The sequence below is a fragment of the Octopus sinensis genome, linkage group LG18, assembly GCF_006345805.1.
Source record: "Octopus sinensis linkage group LG18, ASM634580v1, whole genome shotgun sequence".
Lineage (NCBI taxonomy): Eukaryota > Metazoa > Mollusca > Cephalopoda > Octopoda > Octopodidae > Octopus > Octopus sinensis.
In genome coordinates, this window is record NC_043014.1 from 49,190,645 (window position 1) to 49,213,647 (window position 23,003).

The following is a 23,003-nucleotide window of genomic DNA, read 5'->3' on the forward strand; positions in this document are numbered from 1 at the left end:
TAACTTAAACGTAGTTTAATTTTACGAATTTTAACTCATGAAATGGCAGCATTCGAGCTCAAATTATTTACTGCGCACACGTCTTATTCATCCTTGTCTCTTCTGTCTTCTACATGTGCTAGAAATAACAGCTATATCTCATCAATCGATGAATTTCGTCGCCCAATAAAAATATTAACGATATTTTTTGAATATTTTCTTAATTTTTTTTTTACCATGGTTTTGAAGGGACAGAAACAACAAAAACAAAACAATAATATGCCTAAATCGGTCTCGCGCGTGGAGTGTGAGTAGTATTGTAAAAATTTGCGAAATATTTTTTCATAAAAGGATGCCCCAGCTTGTCGGAAGCTGTGATATAAATTGGGAAATTGGTACTTAATTTATCGACCCCGAAACGATGAAACATTGACCCCTTCCCTTCTGGTTTATTTACCTTTTGTGCAAATTTGTTGCGGCAAGTGGCAAAACACGAACGTGTATGTGTGCGTATGTGTGAGTACGTATATGTCCGTTTGTATGTGTGTGTACGCTTATATATTAATTACTATGTGCTTGTGCAAATGTATATGCATGTGTTTGAGAGAGAGAGAGAGAGAATGTGTGTGTGTGTGTCGTGCGTCTGCTATATTTCTTTATCAATATCGATAACGCAGCAATGCTGGGATTTCATTGGTTAAAATTCGAAGATGTTGGGATTTCATTGGTTAAAATTCGTAAAATTAAACTACGTTTAAGTTACAAATTACAATTTTGTTTACTATAATGTTTTCTTTTGACACATTCTACCAGTATACGAAGTTTCAAATTGTTTAGTTAACTAGAAAATTCCGTCCATCAAACAGAAAAGATCCCAATAGAGAGATGTTTTACTTTCACTTTTGACATGTGATATCGATTCACCAGTATTCGAGTAGGTCAATGCGGAAGTAAAATGTTTTTACAGAAGTCTTTCACATTTACTCATTTAGTTGGTGACATTAACGGGCGTTGTTATTATTATCTGAGATTCCCAAAACAGTTTTTATTATTTCTTAATTATTTTCCCTCTTCAATCATTGGTTGAAATTCGTAAAATTAAACTACGTTTAAGTTACAAATTACAATTTTGTTTACAATAATGTTTTCTTTTGACACATTCTACCAGTATACGAAGTTTCAAATTATTTAGTTAACTAGAAAATTCCCTCCACCAAACAGAATAGATCCCAATAGAGAGATGTTTTACTTTCACTTTTGACACGTAATACCGGTTAAACCAGAATTCGAGTAGGTCAATGCGGAAGTAAAATGTTTTTACAGAAGTCTTTCACATTTACTCATTTAGTTGGTGACATTAACGGGCGTTGTTATTATTATCTGAGATTCCCAAAACAGTTTTTATTATTTCTTAATTATTTTCCCTCTTCAATCATTGGTTGAAATTCGTAAAATTAAAGTACGTTTAAGTTACAAATTACAATTTTGTTTACAATAATGTTTTCTTTTGACACATTCTACCAGTATATGAAGTTTCAAATTGTTTACTTAACTAGAAAATTCCGTCCACCAAACAGAAAAGATCCCAATAGAGAGATGTTTTACTTTCACTTTTGACACGTAATACCGGTTAAACCAAAATTCGAGTAGGTCAATGCGGAAGTAAAATGTTTTTACAGAAGTCTTTCACATTTACTCATTTAGTTGGTGACATTAACGGGCGTTGTTATTATTATCTGAGATTCCCAAAACAGTTTTTATTATTTCTTAATTATTTTCCCTCTTCAATCATTGGTTGAAATTCGTAAAATTAAACTACGTTTAAGTTACAAATTACAATTTTGTTTACAATAATGTTTTCTTTTGACACATTCTACCAGTATACGAAGTTTCAAACTGTTTAGTTAACTAGAAAATTCCGTCCACCAAACAGAAAAGATCCCAATAGAGAGATGTTTTACTTTCACTTTTGACACGTAATACCGGTTAAACCAGAAATCGAGTAGGTCAATGCGGAAGTAAAATTTTTTACAGAAGTCTTTCACATTTACTCATTTAGTTGGTGACATTAACGGGCGTTGTTATTATTATCTGAGATTCCCAAAACAGTTTTTATTATTTCTTAATTATTTTCCCTCTTCAATCATTGGTTGAAATTCGTAAAATTAAACTACGTTTAAGTTACAAATTACAATTTTGTTTACAATAATGTTTTCTTTTGACACATTCTACCAGTATACGAAGTTTCAAATTGTTTAGTTAACTAGAAAATTCCGTCCACCAAACAGAAAAGATCCCAATAGAGAGATGTTTTACTTTCACTTTTGACACGTAATACCGGTTAAACCAGAATTCGAGTAGGTCAATGCGGAAGTAAAATGTTTTTACAGAAGTCTTTCACATTTACTCATTTAGTTGGTGACATTAACGGGCGTTGTTATTATTATCTGAGATTCCCAAAACAGTTTTTATTATTTCTTAATTATTTTCCCTCTTCAATCATTGGTTGAAATTCGTAAAATTAAACTACGTTTAAGTTACAAATTACAATTTTGTTTACAATAATGTTTTCTTTTGACACATTCTACCAGTATACGAAGTTTCAAATTGTTTAGTTAACTAGAAAATTCCGTCCACCAAACAGAAAAGATCCCAATAGAGAGATGTTTTACTTTCACTTTTGACATGTGATATCGATTCACCAGTATTCGAGTAGGTCAATGCGGAAGTAAAATGTTTTTACAGAAGTCTTTCACATTTACTCATTTAGTTGGTGACATTAACGGGCGTTGATATTATTATCTGAGATTCCCAAAACAGTTTTTATTATTTCTTAATTATTTTACTTCTCCAATCTCGACTGTTTTAGAATTTTAGAATTTTATCGTAACACAACCATAATAAGAGAAGAATAACCGATCCTAGATTTGGTAGCGTAGCATCATCTAGTTATTAGCTTTCGAAAATGTTGTGGGGAAAATGAATTCCATTGTTTATTTAAATGGTTTTTCAGTTTCATTAAACACACATACACAAATGTATATACACTCTCACACGTTCTCCAGAGTCTACAGTGGGGTATACATACTCACGCACGCACACAGTCGAGTAATGGTAAAGGGTGTGCGTGTGCACGCGCACACACGCAAAGTCAGAAACGCACGCACACACTTGATCGGGCGTGCGCACACAAAAACACACTCTCACACATACACACACAGAATGTCTTCAATCTTATGCATTGTCAACTTGCGAAATACTTCTTACGTAGAATGTTTCCACAATAGAAAAGTTTCAAATTTTCTAAATAACCGATCCAATTTCTTTTCGAACCTATGATAAATTTGATAACCTGATATTATCCAAGCAATTGCCCAAGCTACTAGAGGTCAAAAACTCCCTGGGATCTTTTCGGTTTGAACGGCAGTTTTTAACATAATTTCTAGGTAATTAAAAAATTTTAAACTTCGTATACTGGTAGAATGTGTTTATAAAACATCTTTTTCTCTTGGCTTTATTGAGAAAATTCTATAGTTTGTAAGATATTTGTTGTTTTTTTTCTTCAAATTCTGCAATTTCAACCAATCAGTGACGTCTATTGAGTTAAAAAGCATTGTGTGCCGTATGAATATGTCCCTCGTTTAGGAAACAGATTGGGTTTATTTACATTTGTAAAGAAAAAAAAGATACCCTTCAACCACCCCTAACTAACCCTAACCCTAAAACAGATTGAAATGCAATAGATCGATACTAGGGTCATAATTTTGGGTGACAATTTCATATGACACCGCTAGAAACAACTGCCGTTCAAACCGAAGAGATCCCAAGCTGCTGCTAGTCTTTTGACTGCTACAACAGCAATCAAAAAGATTCATTTTCTGTCGTGTTTTCGTGAGAAAAAAAAAATGAACATCGAAGGGGAATAAATCTTTTATGGTTTGTGTATGATAGTTAAGGAAAGGTTGCCATGATTAATAAAACACGGGAGACAATATATACGTGTGTTCCACAGAGTAATTTCCCTTGAAATGAAGTTGTAAAATTCCTTTTCTCTGTATTAAAATCGAGGGCAGCGTTTATATCTCTAAGTTTTTAGTATAGTGATGCAATTTTATAGAAGACTAGCAGTATAACCCGGCGTTGCTCGGGTTTCTTTCGACCCTTTAGGATTGGAATTTTTGAAAGCTACAAATTTTGCATTATGTAGCTTGTTATTCTCTGAACATTTTTCTGGTAGAAATACACTGAGAAATGGCGACAGAGCAGTAAAAAAAAATCGTCAAAATTAGGGATTTTCATAGAAAAAAAGCACCTTTTTGATGTTAACATGCTCCGATTTGAATTTTTTCTTCTACGGAAGGAAGAGCAAGCCTTCTTCTATCATACTCTCAATTTTGGTCAACTTGTGCCGCAGGGTCTCAGAGGAGATAGTGTCAGTTGAAGGCTACCAAACCTGCCATACACAGACAACTCCAGCTTTATATAGAGAGAGATTAATTGTACAGAAATATATAATTTCGCTGCTTTTCGGAGACGCGCGCACACACACATGTATGTATATATGAATATGTATAAATGTGTAGGTGAAAGTGTTTGTGTGCGTGTATATGTGTGTGTTATATACTTATAGGCGTAGTTGTGCGGTAAAAAGGTTGTTTCTCAACCCTGTGCCACTGGGTTCGATTTCAGTTTCCGCCTATACAGGGGTTGGACAAAATAATGGAAACACCTTAACGTTTCAAACAAATTTATTTTAATATGGCAGTAATTTTGATATCTGGCAGTAATTACAAGTTGAATTCTATGAGATATGGACTTGTATAAAGTTTGAATTGTTTCCAAAGGAATTTTTGTTCAAACAGTCTCCAGTTCTTGTAGTGATGATAGTGGAGGATATCGGCTCCTTCCTTATTTTTCTAAAATGCACAATAAGTGTTCTATAATATTGAGACCTGGGGACTGTGGTGGCCATATAAGATGTTCAACCTCACTAAAATGTTCCTCGTACCATTCAGTAACAACTTTAGCTGTGTGAATTGGTGCATTATCATTCTGAAAGATTGCATTTCGCATCCAGAAACAATTCTGCAACCATTGGATGAATTTGATCAGATAAAATGCTTCAATAATCTTGACTATTAATTCTGCCATGAAGGAAAATCATTGGGCCAGCGGATTTCCAAGATATAGCCCCCAAAGCTCATCATTGCAGATCCTCTTCCATGTTTAATAAAAGAAAGCAGTCTGGGTCAAATGCTTCTTTTGGCTGACTCCACAAGTACACTCAGTGGTCGGAAAAAAGGTAAAGGATGATTCGTCCGAGAAAATAACATTCATCCACTGCTCTGGGGACCAATTCTGTAGATTTTTTACTCCACTCTAAACGCTTTGCAACGTTTGTTTTTGAAAGTAGTGGTTTTCTTGACTGTAGCCCTCCCTTGAAATCCTGCCTTTTGTAGCTCCCGGTGAACTGTTCTTGTGGAAACTGGATTCTCGAGGTGGTCATTAAGCTCTACAGTAATTTAGGGAGCTGTACTTTTGTGATTCTTTCTAATAATTCGCATAAGAATCCAACGGTCCCTATCTGGAAGTTTTGGTTTTCTTCTGGAGTTTTGTTTCAACGAGGAGGTTTTTTTCCTCTTTCTCAAAGTCTGTCATTACTTTCAAGACTTCTTGATACACCAAACATTTCAGCTGTTTTCGTTATGCTACCGCCTGCTATACGAGCACCAACAATTTGACCGCTTTGAAAGTCCGATAGATCTGTCATCTTAATGAATTTTAATTACCTTATTTTGATGATATCTGAAAAGAAAAAGCAATTTTAGCAAAACATATTAAGCAACACTAATAATAAATCAAAAAACGTTTTAACGGTTTTATAAATATCTCAAAATTATGATGTTATGATGCTAGGTGTTTCCATTATTTTTGCGCGTGTGTGTATGTGTGTGTGAGAGAGTGTTATATCATATTATATTACATAATTTAAGTGATCTACAACAGCCTGTCCATCTTGTTGTTGTTGTCGTTGTTGTTGCTGCTGATGATGATGATGATGCATTTATCACTCTGTCAAACACACCTCTTACATTGTTCTCTCACTTATTTACGCTCAGTTTTCTGTGCGCATATTAAAAACATCGAACATTCGGATCCAAAATGCTCAGCCACTACATCAACCATATCAGACTAGGAAGGTTTGACATTGTTTCATTAACTAAAAATCGAAAATTGGAGAATATTTTTTTGTCAATGGTAATGTGTGATATCATATTTCATACGCAATCATTTTGTTTTTATTTCAGGATGAAGGAAGTAGAAGAGAATCGTATAGGGAGAGAATTAAAAGATTTCCAAATGTAATGGAAGAAAGTTTTAAGAAAACCAAAGAAGATTGGTCGTCTTTCTACAAAAAAGTAGAAAATTCGTTGAATAAAGATATCTCATTTGGTTTAGAAGATGAGATTCGTCAAAAGAACGTCCAAGTATATATTCTTTGGCAGATGAAAGATAAATCCAAAGCTGAAGAATTAGCCAGTGAAGTTCGAGAAAAGAAGCCAGATAACCTGGTGGCATTAACCAGCCTTGCATTCATTCATTTGAACAATGGAAATATCCCTGAGGTAAGAAACCTTTTGGATGATCTAAGTAATCTTGAAGAAAGAGAAAATTTCTCGCTGATAGAAGCAGAAGGCAAAAGAAATGTTGCTTATTGTTTAGCTACTATATCTTTTGAAGATCATGAAAGAGCTGTCGAACTTTACAAAGAGTCTCTCAACGTTTGTCCGGATGATTATCTGTGTATGTTTTCCATTGCTCTGTTGCAATATCGTTGTTTAAGAAAGAACATAGATAAAGAGAAAAGATGTGAAAATATTAAGGAATCAATACAGTACTTAGAGAAAATACAATGTGCTTTTCGACAACATAATAACAAGGCCCTAATGGGAAGAACATTAGCATTGATTGGTTTGTTTCAACTTAGACCTTATAATTTTCATAGTCAAGTAGCTGAAGAGTATTTTCAGAGAGCTCTTGATATTTCCCCTGATGACCCCTATGTTTTGGAGAAAAGTGGCAATCATTATATACTTTCAAAGCAGCTTGAAAAAGCAAGAAAAGTGCTTGAAAAAGCAATTAAAAAAAAGGTAACACCATATTCTCATCGTCAGCTTGGATTACTTTATCTAAGAGATGAGAACCCTACATATACATATGTCCCAATGAACAAACAATTCTCAAAAGAAACGAATGAATTTGCGAAATTTTTAAAACCTCCTCAAAATATTCCTGATAGAGAAAGGAATGAGTTAATCACCAAAGCTGAAAATCACTTTCAACAAGCCCTTGAACTTTCTTATAGATATTCACCTGCTCTCTATGATATCATTATATTATATATGTCTTTGAAAGAATATGACAATGCCAGGAAGTATTGTGAAAGATTTAAAGCAGATAACACAAGGCAAGATGTTAATTTTTACATTTCGTTTGGAAAATTATGTTTTAAAGAAGCAGATGTAAAAAATGATGAAGAAGAAAAAGATCAATTAAGATGTACAGGAATGGATTGGTTTGTTCTGGCTCTTAAATCTGCTGTAAAATTTCTTCCTTTCGACAAAGACCTGATAGAAATTTGGGAGATAAAGGAAATAATACTTGAATTATATGAGTATGGAAATGGAAATACTGAATACAAAAAATTTGTTTTGGAATTCATTCAGTCAGTAGAAGACCTTGCCAATGACAAAGCGTTCCAAAATATACTTCACAAGAGTGAATTATAAAAGATAAATTGTGTTCATACTTTTCTTATTACTTTCTTTATTGATAATACTCAACAATATTTTGAAATTCATTGTTATATATCTCACGTTTTCTGAAGTAATACCAAACACGTTTATCTAAAGCTAAATTTTAAAAATCATATAAATTTAGACTACTCCTTTCTTTGAAACACAAGATGAATGTAGCAAAGAATTCTACAGGAAATATTACTGCCTTTGTAGTGGATGTGGCCCTGAAACCAACGTTGAAATGACGTCAGAGCATTCAAAGGATGACGTCATAACTAACTTTCATTTTGACATATTTTAACATCCCCAAACAGTGAAGAAGTGGCAGAAAATATTGGAATGAATCTAGAAATATGTTTTTGCTTGAAAGTTCCATTTGATAATCGTAACTACATATTGGGATGATGTAAAACTGGAAACCTTTGCATTATACTGAAACATCGTTGGAATATTGGAATTCTATAAGTAACAATCAAAAATTACTAATTTACACAAAAGACACCAAGTAAATCCTTGAAGATTGACAACCTAAGTAAGGACGACATTTTACTATCAGGAAGCATGAAGCCAGAAATTCCAAAACATTTAAAAAGTTTTCCTCAATTTAAATGGCAATGTGGAGAGAGAGAGAGAGAGAGAGAGGGAGGGGGGGAGAGAGAGAGAGTGAGAGAGAGAGAGAGAGGGAGGGGGAGAGAGAGAGTGAGAGAGTGAGAGAGAGAGAAAGAGAGAGAGAGAGAGATGAATAGTTTTAGTTTCCTTTGCAGACTATATTAGTTCGTGTTCATTAGTGTGCAGATCATTTCATGTGTCTGTATTTTGGCAATGTCCTATCTAAGAGTTACTGCTGTTGTGGTGGTTCTACATCAGATGTAACTTAACATCGGTGACAGGTCTTGATGATAAACTTTAATACTATTTTATTATGAAAGCACTAAAGAACTGAATGGCATATTTGGCCCTTGTAAATTGTTTGCCTCTTTTCTGGGACACAAGCAAATAACTGAGGCAGCAAAATCTTTCAACAGGTTAGCCATATGTGGAAGAGTTGTAACTTTCAGTTAAACGGGCATAAAAGAAATCGATGTAATAAACATCACAGAGAAAATACGTATAAACTTATCATCAGATCCTCGTTACTTCCCTGCACTTCCCATAAAAACATGTAAACATTCCACTAACCAAACCACATTAGTTATGTATTAAAACCTTTTAACTTAAAGAAGAAAATAATGCGGGAGTGCTATGATAGTAGTAGGATGTTGAATGGTCAAGTGACCTAAAAGTGATCACTTGACAATTTTAACATCCTACTACTATCCTAACATCCTGCATTCTCTTATTATTCTGTCTCTTTCTTCTTCTTCGTCTTCCTCTCCACCACCTCCTTCCTTACTTTACTACTACTGCTGTTTAGAATAACATCTACGAAAATATTATAAACAATACATTCAAAAGAGATATCACAAGGATTCAATCACTACTACCATCCACAACAATCCACTTTCTGGGCACAACACCATTTAACATCCTACTACTATCATAGCACTCCCATATTATTTCTTCCTCCTCCACCTCCTCCTTCTTCTTCTTCTCTGCCAAGAATTCACAATGACCGCGAACCCCCAAGAGTAAACAAGAGAGACAGAGACAGGCAGAAACACGGAAAATGTCCCTTGTATTTGAATACTATGCAAACATTCTTTTAAAGTACTTTTCATTTAATTTTTTCAAAATTTAATTGTTTTCTATACTTACAGTTGAAAAAGTCTCAATGACTGAAAACGGTAATGAAATGTTTTTTTCATACAATTATTTTAGCATTTTCTACCTTGACTTTTTTCCATATTTATATATATATATACATACATACATTTTATTAACCTTAGCCATTTCACATAAACACACACACACCCACAGATTCCTCTCAATGACTTCTAATATCATCAATTCACTGGTCAACATATTTCACTACAGATTGACAAATGTATTTTCAAGTGCATCGATGTGTGTAAACTAGGTTGCCAAAACAGACATGAAACCTGATACCATTGTTCCAACATTTAGCATAAACTCAATGCAGCATCACTTGGTTAACATTACTTACAAACACAAACAAGCCATTCCAATTTGTTCTCCTCTTTCTTATAATATCTCGTTCATGTCTAACCCCTGCCATTTTCCCAATAAATAAAGGAAATTTATTTCATTTCATAAACTGAAAATATCGGAAAGTTTTCATTAAATATAAATTCGAAAATTTGAAAAGAAATTTAATAGTGATATGGGGTAATTCGGAGAAAGAGTGCTTGTGGCCTGGTTCCGTGGTTTGGCGCCAGGCAGACGGATAAAGCCTTTGTTCTGTCAATTTTTAGAGAAATTAATGAGTTTGGAAAATACCTCTGACCCTTTTCCGGTCAAGCAAAGTTTAAGAAACCACCCTTTAAAATGCGGTGAGCTGTGAGTTTGTTGGTCAGTTCTACCTGAGACAGTGAGTTGGCAACAGGTGCAGTCGGGAGAGGCTATGACAGGGATGACAGGTGTGGCGAGAAAGACAGGCAGATAGCATTGGGGACATGTAGAGCGAAAGAGAGGGATTACGGCGAAAAGGCATGGCTATTGTAGTAGGAGTTTGTAGCGGTATGTTTTGTTTATGTTAAAATTGTGAACTGTGTTGAAAAGAAAAAGTATTGTATCAATAAAAGAGAACTGTGAATTGAGGAAAAGAGGAAGAAAAGAAAGAAAAAAGAACATTGTGTTAAAGAGAAAAAGAAAGAAAGACTTTCATGTTGAACTGTTTCGAACTCTATATTGCATCAAAACATTAATGTTTTGATTGTTTCCGGACGTTCTGTATTGTGCATGCCTTTTATTGTTTTCTTTTTTTAAATTCTGTTGCAGGTTATTTTCTTTAATGTATCTGATATGTTTCACGTTTTATTTGATGTTGTAATAATTGTATAAACTGTTGTTAAGCGTTAAGCAATTGCCTTCTGCCGTCTCTCTCTTTTCTTCCTGTTGTTGTTGTTGTTGTTATCTCCGGTCGCCGGTTCGAGTTCGCTGCCATCCCCCACAACCGTTTTCTCTGTGGCGGATTCCGTTCGACTGAGCCTGGTGAATCATTGCTCGACTTTGTAGGGTCCCGGGTTCGAGTTGAGCGATGGCAGGTTCGTAACAACAGCATTGTGTCTACAAGATGCCTGTAACAGCACTGGATTTTCCACAATTGACAATAAAAATTGAAATAAAATAAAAATAAAAGTATACAGTTGTGTTTGATTGTTGTTTTCCTTAAAATTATTCAAAGAAACAGATGTATAAGAAGAAAACAATGAAAGATGAAAAAAAAATGGAAATCAGATGAATTTCTGATGAATTTGATCTCATAGGATACGTATAAGGGAAAGTAATGAGTTGTATGCAGATCTAATATTGAAGAAACAAACCTTCTAGACTCACAAAATACTTAAACTAAAATATAAGTGTCATTATAGTGGTGGTTGGCTGCAGAGTTTCAAAGTTCGACGTAACTTAATGTTTCGTGTAGTGTATGATGAAAGGTATTCAGTGGACAAGGAAGCAGCTGTGAAGGTATGGAAGAGTATTTATATAAATATGTATTTATTTATATATATATAAATATATATATATATATTTATATATATATATATATATATATATATATATATATATATATATATATATATATATATATATATATATATATATATATCAAAAAGTATTAAATGAATTATAAATATAATATAAGTAAGAACACTAAGGTACGTTTCATGGCTACAATTAAATTTGAATTACAATTAAGTTTAAATTCAATTGAAATAAATTAAAATTAAAATTATAGTCAATCTTCAGGTTAATGATAATAGTTAAATAAATAAGCAAATAGAGTTAAACAATATTTATTTAAGAAATAAATAAAATAATAATTTTTCTTATAGAAAAAACTCCATTATCAAAATTAGAAACTTAAATCATTAGGATTATTTCCTACAACACATTTATTATGTTAAATATTTATTTTTAGGGTAAAATAAAATAGATAGAAATATGTATTTATCTATGAAGATATAATATAGCTTTAAAAAAACATAATAAACTCTCGAATATCCTTAACTCAGTTATAGTCCAATATTTAATTACCAAATTATTTAACAAAATAATCACTATTCATATTTTTAAATTTAAGTTCACATCTAATAAATATAAAATATTTAAAAATAAGTATCTAAATTATAATCAACAAATATAGTAATTAAAATCTAAAATTTACTCTATCAATAAATATAAAGACATATAATGAAAAATAAATTAATTAATTAGTCCATTATTACTTACATAAATATTATAAATATCAATATAATGTATTTATGAAATACATTTAAAAATTAAATTATTTATGTATTGGTTTATGTCTATCACTGTTTGAGTTGCATAATAGTGGTTTTATCTCTAATTCATATTTTATATCTCTATACTGTGAAATTTGATTTAATATTAAACTGAATATTTCCCTGTAAGCTTGGAGTTATACTCCCTAATATTATTATTTATATGTATATATAATCAATAATAATAAAGGGTAAAATTAATTAATTAATTAATTAATAATTAATGATTTTACCAATTAGTTATGAACCGCTAAGTTACGGGAATGTAAACACACCACCATCGGTTGTCAAGCGATGTTGGGAGGACAAACACATACACACACATACATATATATATACATATATACGACGGGCTTCTTTCAGTTTCCGTCTACCAAATCCTGGCCCGAAGCTATAGTAAAAGACGCTTGCTGAAGGTGCCATGCAGTGGGACTGAACTCGGAACCATGTAGTTCGTAACCAAGCTACTTAACACAAAGCCACACCGACGCCTTTTTAAATAATTTTTTTTTTCTAACTTGATAATATTCGAGGAATTTATATGAATCACTATTTGCTTTCCGTTTCGTTTTTAGTTGTTTCTGGTTTCTAGGTATTTAATAAACGTATCCAGGTTACTCGTTTATAAATGACATTGGATCTTTTCGGTTTGAACGGCAGTTTTTTAAAATAATTTACACGTAGGAGTGGCTGTGTGGTAAGTAGCTTGTTTACCAACCACATGGTAAGTAGCTTGTTTACCAACCACATGGTTTTGGGTTCAGTCCCACTGTGTGGCACCTTGGGCAAGTGTCTTCTACCATAGCCTCAGGCCGACCAAAGCCTTGTGAGTAGATTTGGTAGATAGAAACTGAAAGAAGCCTGTCGTATATATGTATATATATATATATATATATATATATATATATATATATGCGTGTGTGTGTTTGTATGTCTGTGTTTGTCCCCCTAGCATTGCTTGACAACCGATGCTGGTGTGTTTACGACCTCGTAACTTAGCGGTTCGGCAAAAGAGACCAATAGAATAAGTACTGGGCTTGCAAAAGAATAAGTCCTGGGGTCGAGTTGCTTGATTAAAGGTGGTGCTCCAGTATGGCCGCAGTCAAATGACTGAAACAAGTAAAAGAGTAAAAGAGAGAGAGAGAGTAACTAAACACTTTTTAACTTCGTATACTGGTAGAATGTGTTTATAAAACATCTTTTTCTCTTGGCTGTCTTGAGAAAATTCTATAGTTTGTAAGATATTTGTTGTTTTTTCCCTTCAATTTCTGCAATTTCAACCAATCAATGATGTCTATTGAGCTGAAAACATTCTGTGTGCTATGAATATGTTCCTTGTTTAAGAAACAGATTGGGTTTATTTACATTTGTGAAGAAAAAAAAGATACCCTTCAACCACCCCTAACTAACCCTAACCCTAAAAGAGATTGAAATGCAATAGATCGATACTAGGGTCATAATTACGGTGACAATTTCATATGACATGCTAGAAAAAACTGCCGTTCAAACCGAAAAGATCCCATCTTTTTCTCTTGGCTTTCTTGAAAAAATTCTGTAGTTTGTAAGATATTTTCTTCAATTTTGGCAATTTCACCCAATCAATGACGTCTATTGAGGTGAAAACATTATTTGACGTAAAATTTTCTAGCGTTGAAATATGAAAATGTCCCGCGTTTAAGAAACAGATTGGGTTTATTTACATTTCTGAAGTAAAAAAGATACCTTTCCCCCCACTCCTAACCCTAACCCTTACTCTAACCCTAAAACAGATTGAAATGCAATAGATCGATACTAGGGTCATAATTATGGGTGGACACTAAAGAGGGAACGGTTTTGTTATCCAGCTGTTTACGAGTGACCCGTCAGTTTATGGCCAATGGGTATCTTTTTTCTCATAAAAAAAAACAGGGACATTTTCATATGACGCCGCCATAAAATGTTACGGCAGAAATCGTTTTCACATCAATAGACGTCATTGATTGGTTGAAATTGCCGAAATGCAAGAAATTAAAGACCAAATATCTTACAAACTATAGAATTTTCTCAAGAAAGCCAAGAGAAAAACATGTTTTATAAACACATTTTACCAGTATACGAAGTTTAAAATTTTTTAGTTACATAGAAATTATTTTAAAAAACTGCCGTTCAAACCGAAAAGATCCATGGCATTTTTTCACAGAATACTTTTACTTTTATACTTTTAGTTGGTGGTGCAAAAACTGCTGCTGTTACCGTCTGAGATTACTTTAACAGATTTTATTACTTTTTCAATTTTTAATGGCTTGTGATGACCCTCCTCTTACGTTCTGGAAATTCATGAGTATCCTTTTCGCCATAACGGTGTCCCAACAGAGCTGAGTTTATTGACACGAAATTGAGTTGACTCGAAATGGGAGAACCACATGCAACAAGTTGAAGGAACATGGGCCGGCATAACATTTCAGTAATAAACAAGGCTCTGGGAAACAACTCTTTTAAGGTTTAAGCTAATAAAACGGTGGAATGGGTAACAAAACATGGCAGACAATACAGTTGTTTCGCTAGAAATGAAATTGTAAGATTCCTTCTGCATCTGTTAAAATCGAAGTTGCTTGTATAGTGCAGCGATTTTATAGAAGTTAACTTGGTGAAGGTGGTGGTGCCTGTTATATGTATCCTTAAATCCTTAAAAATGTTTCAGCCCGAAGGTCGCGGCCATGCTGGGGCACCACTGCTGTATATATACTCTTTTACTCTTTTACTTGTTTCAGTCATGTGACTGCGGCCATACTGGAGCACCGCCTTTAATCGAGCAACTCGACCCCGGGACTTATACTTTTGCAAGCCCAGTACTTATTCTATTGGTCTCTTTGCCGAACCGCTAAGTAACGGGGACGTAAACACACCAGCATCGGTTGTCAAGCAATGCTAGGGGACAAACACAGACATACAAACACACACACGCATATATATATATATATACATATATACGACAGGCTTCTTTCAGTTTCTGTCTACCAAATCTACTCACAAGGCTTTGGTCGGCCCGAGGCTATGGTAGAAGACACTTGCCCAAGGTGCCACACAGTGGGACTGAACCCAAAACCATGTGGTTGGTAAACAAGCTACTTACCACACAGCCACTCATGCGCCTATATATACATATACATATATATATATATATATATATATATATATATATATATATATATATATATATATATATATATATATATATATATATATATATATATATATATATATATATATATATATATGAATAGTATATATATATATACTAGCAGTATCGCCTGGCGTTGCTCGGGTTTGTAAGGGAAATAACTATATAAGCATTTTTAGAGAGTTACTTCCCTTATATAACCCGAGCAAAAATCATTAAAAATGCGGAAAAATGATGGTAAATTTTTTTTTAAATCGTAGACTCATCGTAGACGCGCGCTAATACCCAGAAGGGCTCGATATGAATGACGACTATAAGATACCCGCTTTTGGTTAAACTGCACCGCAAAATGTGGGAGTAGTTAGGAATCTAAATCGGAGGAGACAGAGTCTCACATACACAACTTCAATTTTATATATAAAAATATATATATATATATATATATATATATATATATATATACATGTAAATTTAAATTTAAAATAATAAGAGTCAAAAATTGAATATCAATTTGATTTGTAAGAATTTAAAACCAGTGGTGTAGCATGTAAGACCATAGCGGATCTTCTTCTAGCAGAATGGATGTCCAGTTACTGCCCTCCCTGTTATATAATAGTTTCAGTATTTAAGTGAAAGTATCTGACATTACAACAGAGAAATGTTTTTCTTTCACTTTTGACACGTAATACTGAAATAGTAGAGAAGATACGATATTGCTGTTGGCTCGCCCTAGGCAAGAAGTTATTATTTTTTTTGCTCATGACACCACATGGACCCTAATCAAGTCTAGCAGAATGTATGTCCAGTTACAGTTACATAATAGTTTCATTTTAATAGTTTCAATATTAAAGTGAAAGTATCTGACATTACAATAGAGGAATCTTTTCTGTTTGATGGACGGAATTTTCTAGTTAACTAAACAATTTCAAACTTCGTATACTGGTAGAATGTGTCAAAAGAAAAACATTATTGTAAACAAACTTGAAAACAAAATTGTAATTCGTAACTTAAACGTAGTTTAATTTTACGAATTTTAACTCATGAAATCGCAGCATTTGAGCTCAAATTATTTACTGCGTCTAAAAACTCACACACACACACGTCTTATTCATCCTTGTCTCTTCTGTCTTCTACATGTGCTAGAAATAACAGCTATATCTCATCAATCGATGAATTTCGTCGCCCAATAAAAATATTAACGATATTTTTTGAATATTTTCTTTACTTTGTTTTACCATGGTTTTGAAGTGCCAGAAACAACAAAAACAAAACAATAATATGCCTAAATCGGTCTCGCGCGTGGAGTGTGAGTAGTATTGTAAAAATTTGCGAAATATTTTTTCATAAAAGGATGCCCCAGCTTGTCGGAAGCTGTGATATAAATTGGGAAAAAAATCCTCGACACCTGTGCGTAATTGGTACTTAATTTATCGACCCCGAAACGATGAAACATTGACCCCTTCCCTTCTGGTTTATTTACCTTTTGTGCAAATTTGTTGCGGCAAGTGGCAAAACACGAACGTGTATGTGTGTGTGTACGCTTATATATTAATTACTATGTGCTTGTGCAAATGTATATGCATGTGTTTGAGAGAGAGAGAGAGTGTGTGTGTGTGTGTGTCGTGCGTCTGCTATATTTCTTTATCAATATCGATAACGCAGCAATGCTGGGATTTCATTGGTTAAAATTCGAAGATGTTGGGATTTCATTGGTTAAAATTCGTAAAATTAAACTACGTTTAAGTTACAAATTACAATTTTGTTTACAATAATGTTTTCTTTTGACACATTCTACCAGTATACGAAGTTTCAAATTGTTTAGTTAACTAGAAAATTCCGTCCACCAAACAGAAAAGATCCCAATAGAGAGATGTTTTACTTTCACTTTTGACACGTAATACCGGTTAAACCAGAAATCGAGTAGGTCAATGCGGAAGTAAAATGTTTTTACAGAAGTCTTTCACTTTTACTCATTTAGTTGGTGACATTAACGGGCGTTGATATTATTATCTGAGATTCCCAAAACAGTTTTTATTATTTCTTAATTATTTTACTTCTCCAATCTCGACTGTTTTACTTTATTAATCCCTTCACAACTTCCAGCATTCCAATAGGACCTGGTTTCCAGAGAGGAACACTTGCACAAAAAGTGACACACTCTCTGTATATAATATTCGTTGCCATATATTTACCCTTCTGAGAAGCTTGGACAGAGATTGGATATAGATATTGACTGTTATTATTCATTATATCATTTCTACAAATTGACCTTTCTTCATTTCACGAATACAACAGAAAGCATAATTTCACAAAAAGAAAACGTACAAATTTTGTTGTCCAAAGAAAATTTGCCTTTTTATACACACACAGCTATAAAGGAATGGCTGAAGAAATGCAGAAAATAACTGGGGAAATGCAGGAAATTCTACTGGTGAGTATATCAATACATACACTCGCTTGAACAAATGTACACTCTTTACTCTCTCTTTTACTTGTTTCAGTCATTTGACTGCGGCCATGCTGGAGCACCGCCTTTAATCGAGCAACTCGACCCCGGGACTTATTCTTTTGTAAGCCCAGTACTTATTCTATCGGTCTCTTTTGCCGAACCGCTAGGTAACGGGGACATCGGTTGTCATGCACACACACTCAAACATATACATATATACGACGAGCTTCTTTCAGTTTCCGTCTACCAAATCACAAGTCTATAGTAGAAGACACTTGCCCAAGATGCCATGCAGTGGGACTGAACCCGGAGCCATGTGGTTGGTAAGCATGCTACTTACCACACAGCCACTCCAGCGCCTATATATATATATATCGTCCCAGATGCGATAACACGTGTTCTGCGTAACTTATCAAGTCTGACAACTTCCGACAGTGTACAAAAGCGTGCTGGACGGTTTCATCGTCCAACCCGCATCTTGGACACGTCGGTGGCACTGAAATTCCGTGCCGCGATAACTTCTCGCGAACAGGTAAAGCATTCCTATAACACTGCCAGGCCAGGGATCTTTGGAAATTATCCAAATACCCCGTCCTGAAAGTCTTTTTAAACAGGTTGGTAAGCTGGTCTTCGTCAAACCCCAGAGCCCCTCCTAGGACGTCGTCGTTCTTTGCCTCTACCAGCCTGCTATAAAATACTGAGGTGGTGTTTCCGCAGCCGGCCTTGGCCGCCTTGTGGATCAGCGTGAGTGCCTGTCGGCACTCCTTTTGCCATAAAGTCAGATTCCGTCTTTTGATGCGACCGGGTTTAAAATTCACTAAGGAAGCCGGTCTCGGGAAAAATTCCCCTGCCAGCGGACTCCACACCTTATCACCCTCCAGGTGGTGCCAGAGATGCTTCAGCCTCAACGCATGTCTGCGCATCATCAACCAAGGCATTCCTAACCCACCCTTTAACGGTTCCTGGCAGCAAACGGAGCGCCTCACAAGTGGCTTTCCTCCCTTCCACAAAAAGCGGAAAAGGATTCGCTCCAACTTGCTAAGCCATGAATCGGGGCAAGGGACAGCGGTCAGGCGGTAAGTGATTACAGATGAAATGAACATCTGTGCCACCTCCGCCCTTCCTTTCAAGGACAGAGACCTTCCGGACCAGGTCCGTACTATGGCCTCCACCTTTTCGTCGCCTCACTCCAATTCCTCTCCGTTTGGGAGTCTGACCCAAACCAAACTCCTAGCAACTTAACAGGACCATCCGTCCAGTGTCCCACGACACTGGATGATATCGACTTGCTCCTCCAGGTGCCGAGGCGCAAGCCAACCGACTTGTCCTTGTTAACCCTTGCTCCTGCCACCGCCTCGTATCCTCTGATAGCATCTTCTACACAAGGTAGCTGGGCCTCATTGGACACGATGAGGGTGACGTCATCCGCATAAGCAGTAACCGTCCTCCCACCTCCGATCTCATCCGGGTTACTTCCCAGCCACTCCAACTTTCGCAGCAATGGCTCGAGAGCCAACACGTATAAAAGTGGTGACAAGGGGCACCCTTGACGAACTGAACATTCGATCAAAAACGGTCCGTTAGGTATCCGTTTATCTGGACGGTGGACTTGATGCCGCTATACATAGCGGAGATCCAACCGCGAAATTCAGGGCCCAGTCCAGCCGCTTCGAGGACCGTCGCCAGGTACTTATGGTCTACCCTATCGAACGCTTTACTTTGGTCTAAATGGACCATTACCCTGCCCTTGCCGGTTAATTTACCCACCCTATCTAAGGTGTAGCGTATAAGGTGAAGATTGTCCTGGATCGACCTGCCTGGAATTGCACATGTCTGTGCTTTCCCTAAAAGTTTCTCCACGACAATCGTCAACCTTTTTGCCAACACCTTGGCCAAAATCTTTAACTCTACATTAAGTAGAGTTATGGGCCTGTAATTACTAATGTAGACGCCTGCCATTATTCCCCCGAACAAGTCCGGCATACTTTGGTAAAACTTGTAGGGCAGACCATCCAACCCCGGCGACTTCTCCCCGGCGCATCCAGCCAGTATCCCCTCTATCTCCGCGGGAGTGATCGCTCCTTCACAGCACTCCACCTCACGCCCCGAGAGCTGCGGTCCGCCGGCTAGGAAGTCCTTTAAGGCCCTCCCCCGTTCCGGCGCCACGCCACCCCCGAACACGCGGGCGAAATGCTGGTGAAGAAACTTTTGCATCTCCTCCTGTCCATAGATCTTTTGTCCCTGTTCGTCAGTTAAAGACTTGATTGAAGCTTTGTTACCTCTCTGACTCTCCACTCGACGGGCCCATCCGGCAACGTTAATACCTTCTCGTTTCCCAGCACGTAGCTTAGCTCTGACTCTGCAACCTTCGTGTTTGGAGTTAAGGTGACGGTACAATACCGTCCTTGCCGCCATCACTCCGGATGCAGAGCCAGCTTCCATTGCCTCGTTTAGATTCTTAACTAAATCGTCCTCTATCCTAGACCTATCTAACCTTAGCTGATTGCTAAATCTAATGGACTCTGAACGAATGGCTCTTTTGAGGGAGTGCCACCATCTATTGTTAATGATGGTGCCACACAATGCCCTCTGTACTAACACCTTAATCCGGGTACAGAAGTCTTCACAATTCAAAATAGACTTGTTCAGCTTCCAGTACCCGGGTCCCTGTCTATGGCACTTATCTAATTGCACCCTACAAGTCACAAATTTGTGATCCGTGTAAGGCACAATGTGAAACTGTGGACAACTAAACGTATCCTTATCTCTTTTCCTAACGAATATCCTATCTATATACGATCTGTGTGAGCCGTCGTTGTTACTCCACGTCCACTGTGGAACGCTCGGCTCATCCAGTCGATAACGGTCCACTAGATCAAAGCTCTCTATTTGTGTCCTCATCGACAACCATGATTGTCACACGCTGATGAAAGGTAAACACCTTGAAACTCGGGTACGTGTGTATCATGTGTTGAAGACGGGGAGGATGACACCCCTTCACAAATACTGAGAGGACACAGATAGTGTGTCTATAGCCAGCTGGAGGAGATACCTTCCTGTGGCTACAAACTACAGTAGCATCCACCCTTATGGGTTAGCCATATTCAAATGGCAAATATGCATCACGATGTGTTACCGCTACTGTTTATAACTCGCTCTGAGATATCTACTTCCAGTCCCCTCCCCCACTCGTGATGTCCTACGTTTTATCTCTTACGAGCCTGCACCAACCCTACCTGTCATCGTTCCTCCTTACCCCAACCCTCCCCACTGGTGCTTCCCTATACTACCTGCACCCCCAAAAAGCACCATCCGAACGTGGCCGATGCAAGCGCCGCCTTGGCTGGCTTCCGTGCCGCTGGCACGTTAAAAGCTGAAACCGATCGTGACCGATGCCGGATCCCCCCTGACACCTGTGCAGGTGGCACGTAAAAAGCACCCACTACACTCGCGGAGTGGTTGGCGTTAGGAAGGTCATCCAGCCGTAGAAACTCTAACAGATCAGACTGGATCCTGGAGCAGCCCCTGGCTTCCCAGACCCCGGTCAAACCGTCCAACCCGTGCTAGCGCGGAAAGCGGACGTTAAACGATGACGATGATGATGATGATATATATATATATATACATGTAAATTTAAATTTAAAATAATAAGAGTCAAAAATTGAATATCAATTTGATTTGTAAGAATTTAAAACCAGTGGTGTAGCATATAAGACCATAGCGGATCTTCTAGCAGAATGGATGTCCAGTTACTGCCCTCCCTGTTATATAATAGTTTCAGTATTTAAGTGAAAGTATCTGACATTACAACAGAGAAATGTTTTTCTTTCACTTTTGACACGTAATACTGAAATAGTAGAGAAGATACGATATTGCTGTTGGCTCGCCCTAGGCAAGAAGTTATTATTTTTTTTTTGGCTCATGACGCTACATGGACCCTAATCAAGTCTAGCAGAATGTATGTCCAGTTACAGTTCATCCCTGTTACATAATAGTTTCATTTTAATAGTTTCAATATTAAAGTGAAAGTATCTGACATTACAATAGAGGAATCTTTTCTGTTTGATGGACGGAATTTTCTAGTTAACTAAACAATTTCAAACTTCGTATACTGGTAGAATGTGTCAAAAGAAAACATTATTGTAAACAAAATTGAAAACAAAATTGTAATTCGTAACTTAAACGTAGTTTAATTTTACGAATTTTAACTCATGAAATCGCAGCATTCCAGCTCAAATTATTTACTGCGTCTAAAAACTCACACACACACGTCTTATTCATCCTTGTCTCTTCTGTCTTCTACATGTGCTAGAAATAACAGCTATATCTCATCAATCGATGAATTTCGTCGCCCAATAAAAATATTAACGATATTTTTTGAATATTTTCTTTACCTTTTTTTACCATGGTTTTGAAGGGCCAGAAACAACAAAAACAAAACAATAATATGCCTAAATCGGTCTCGCGCGTGGAGTGTGAGTAGTATTGTAAAAATTTGCGAAATATATTTTCATAAAAGGATGCCCCAGCTTGTCGGAAGCTGTGATATAAATTGGGAAAAAAATCCTCGACACCTGTGCGTAATTGGTACTTAATTTATCGACCCCGAAACGATGAAACATTGACCCCTTCCCTTCTGGTTTATTTACCTTTTGTGCAAATTTGTTGCGGCAAGTGGCAAAACACGAACGTGTATGTGTGTGTGTACGCTTATATATTAATTACTATGTGCTTGTGCAAATGTATATGCATGTGTTTGAGAGAGAGAGAGTGTGTGTGTGTGTGTGTGTCGTGCGTCTGCTATATTTCTTTATCAATATCGATAACGCAGCAATGCTGGGATTTCATTGGTTAAAATTCGAAGATGTTGGGATTTCATTGGTTAAAATTCGTAAAATTAAACTACGTTTAAGTTACAAATTACAATTTTGTTTACAATAATGTTTTCTTTTGACACATTCTACCAGTATACGAAGTTTCAAATTGTTTAGTTAACTAGAAAATTCATCCATCAAACAGAAAAGATCCCAATAGAGAGATGTTTTACTTTCACTTTTGACACGTAATACCGGTTAAACCAGTATTCGAGTAGGTCAATGCGGAAGTAAAATGTTTTTACAGAAGTCTTTCACTTTTACTCATTTAGTTGGTGACATTAACGGGCGTTGATATTATTATCTGAGATTCCCAAAACAGTTTTTATTATTTCT

At 36.1% G+C, this 23,003-nt stretch overlaps 1 protein-coding gene across 1 annotated transcript; it reads left to right on the top strand.

The window, feature by feature from the left end:
• Positions 1-6,344: 6,344 nt before the first annotated feature.
• LOC115221271 lies at positions 6,345-7,769 on the top strand. The gene has a single exon (XM_029791418.1). It carries the CDS (start codon positions 6,345-6,347, stop codon positions 7,767-7,769), a length of 1,425 nt encoding a protein of 474 aa, XP_029647278.1.
• Positions 7,770-23,003: the final 15,234 nt, after the last annotated feature.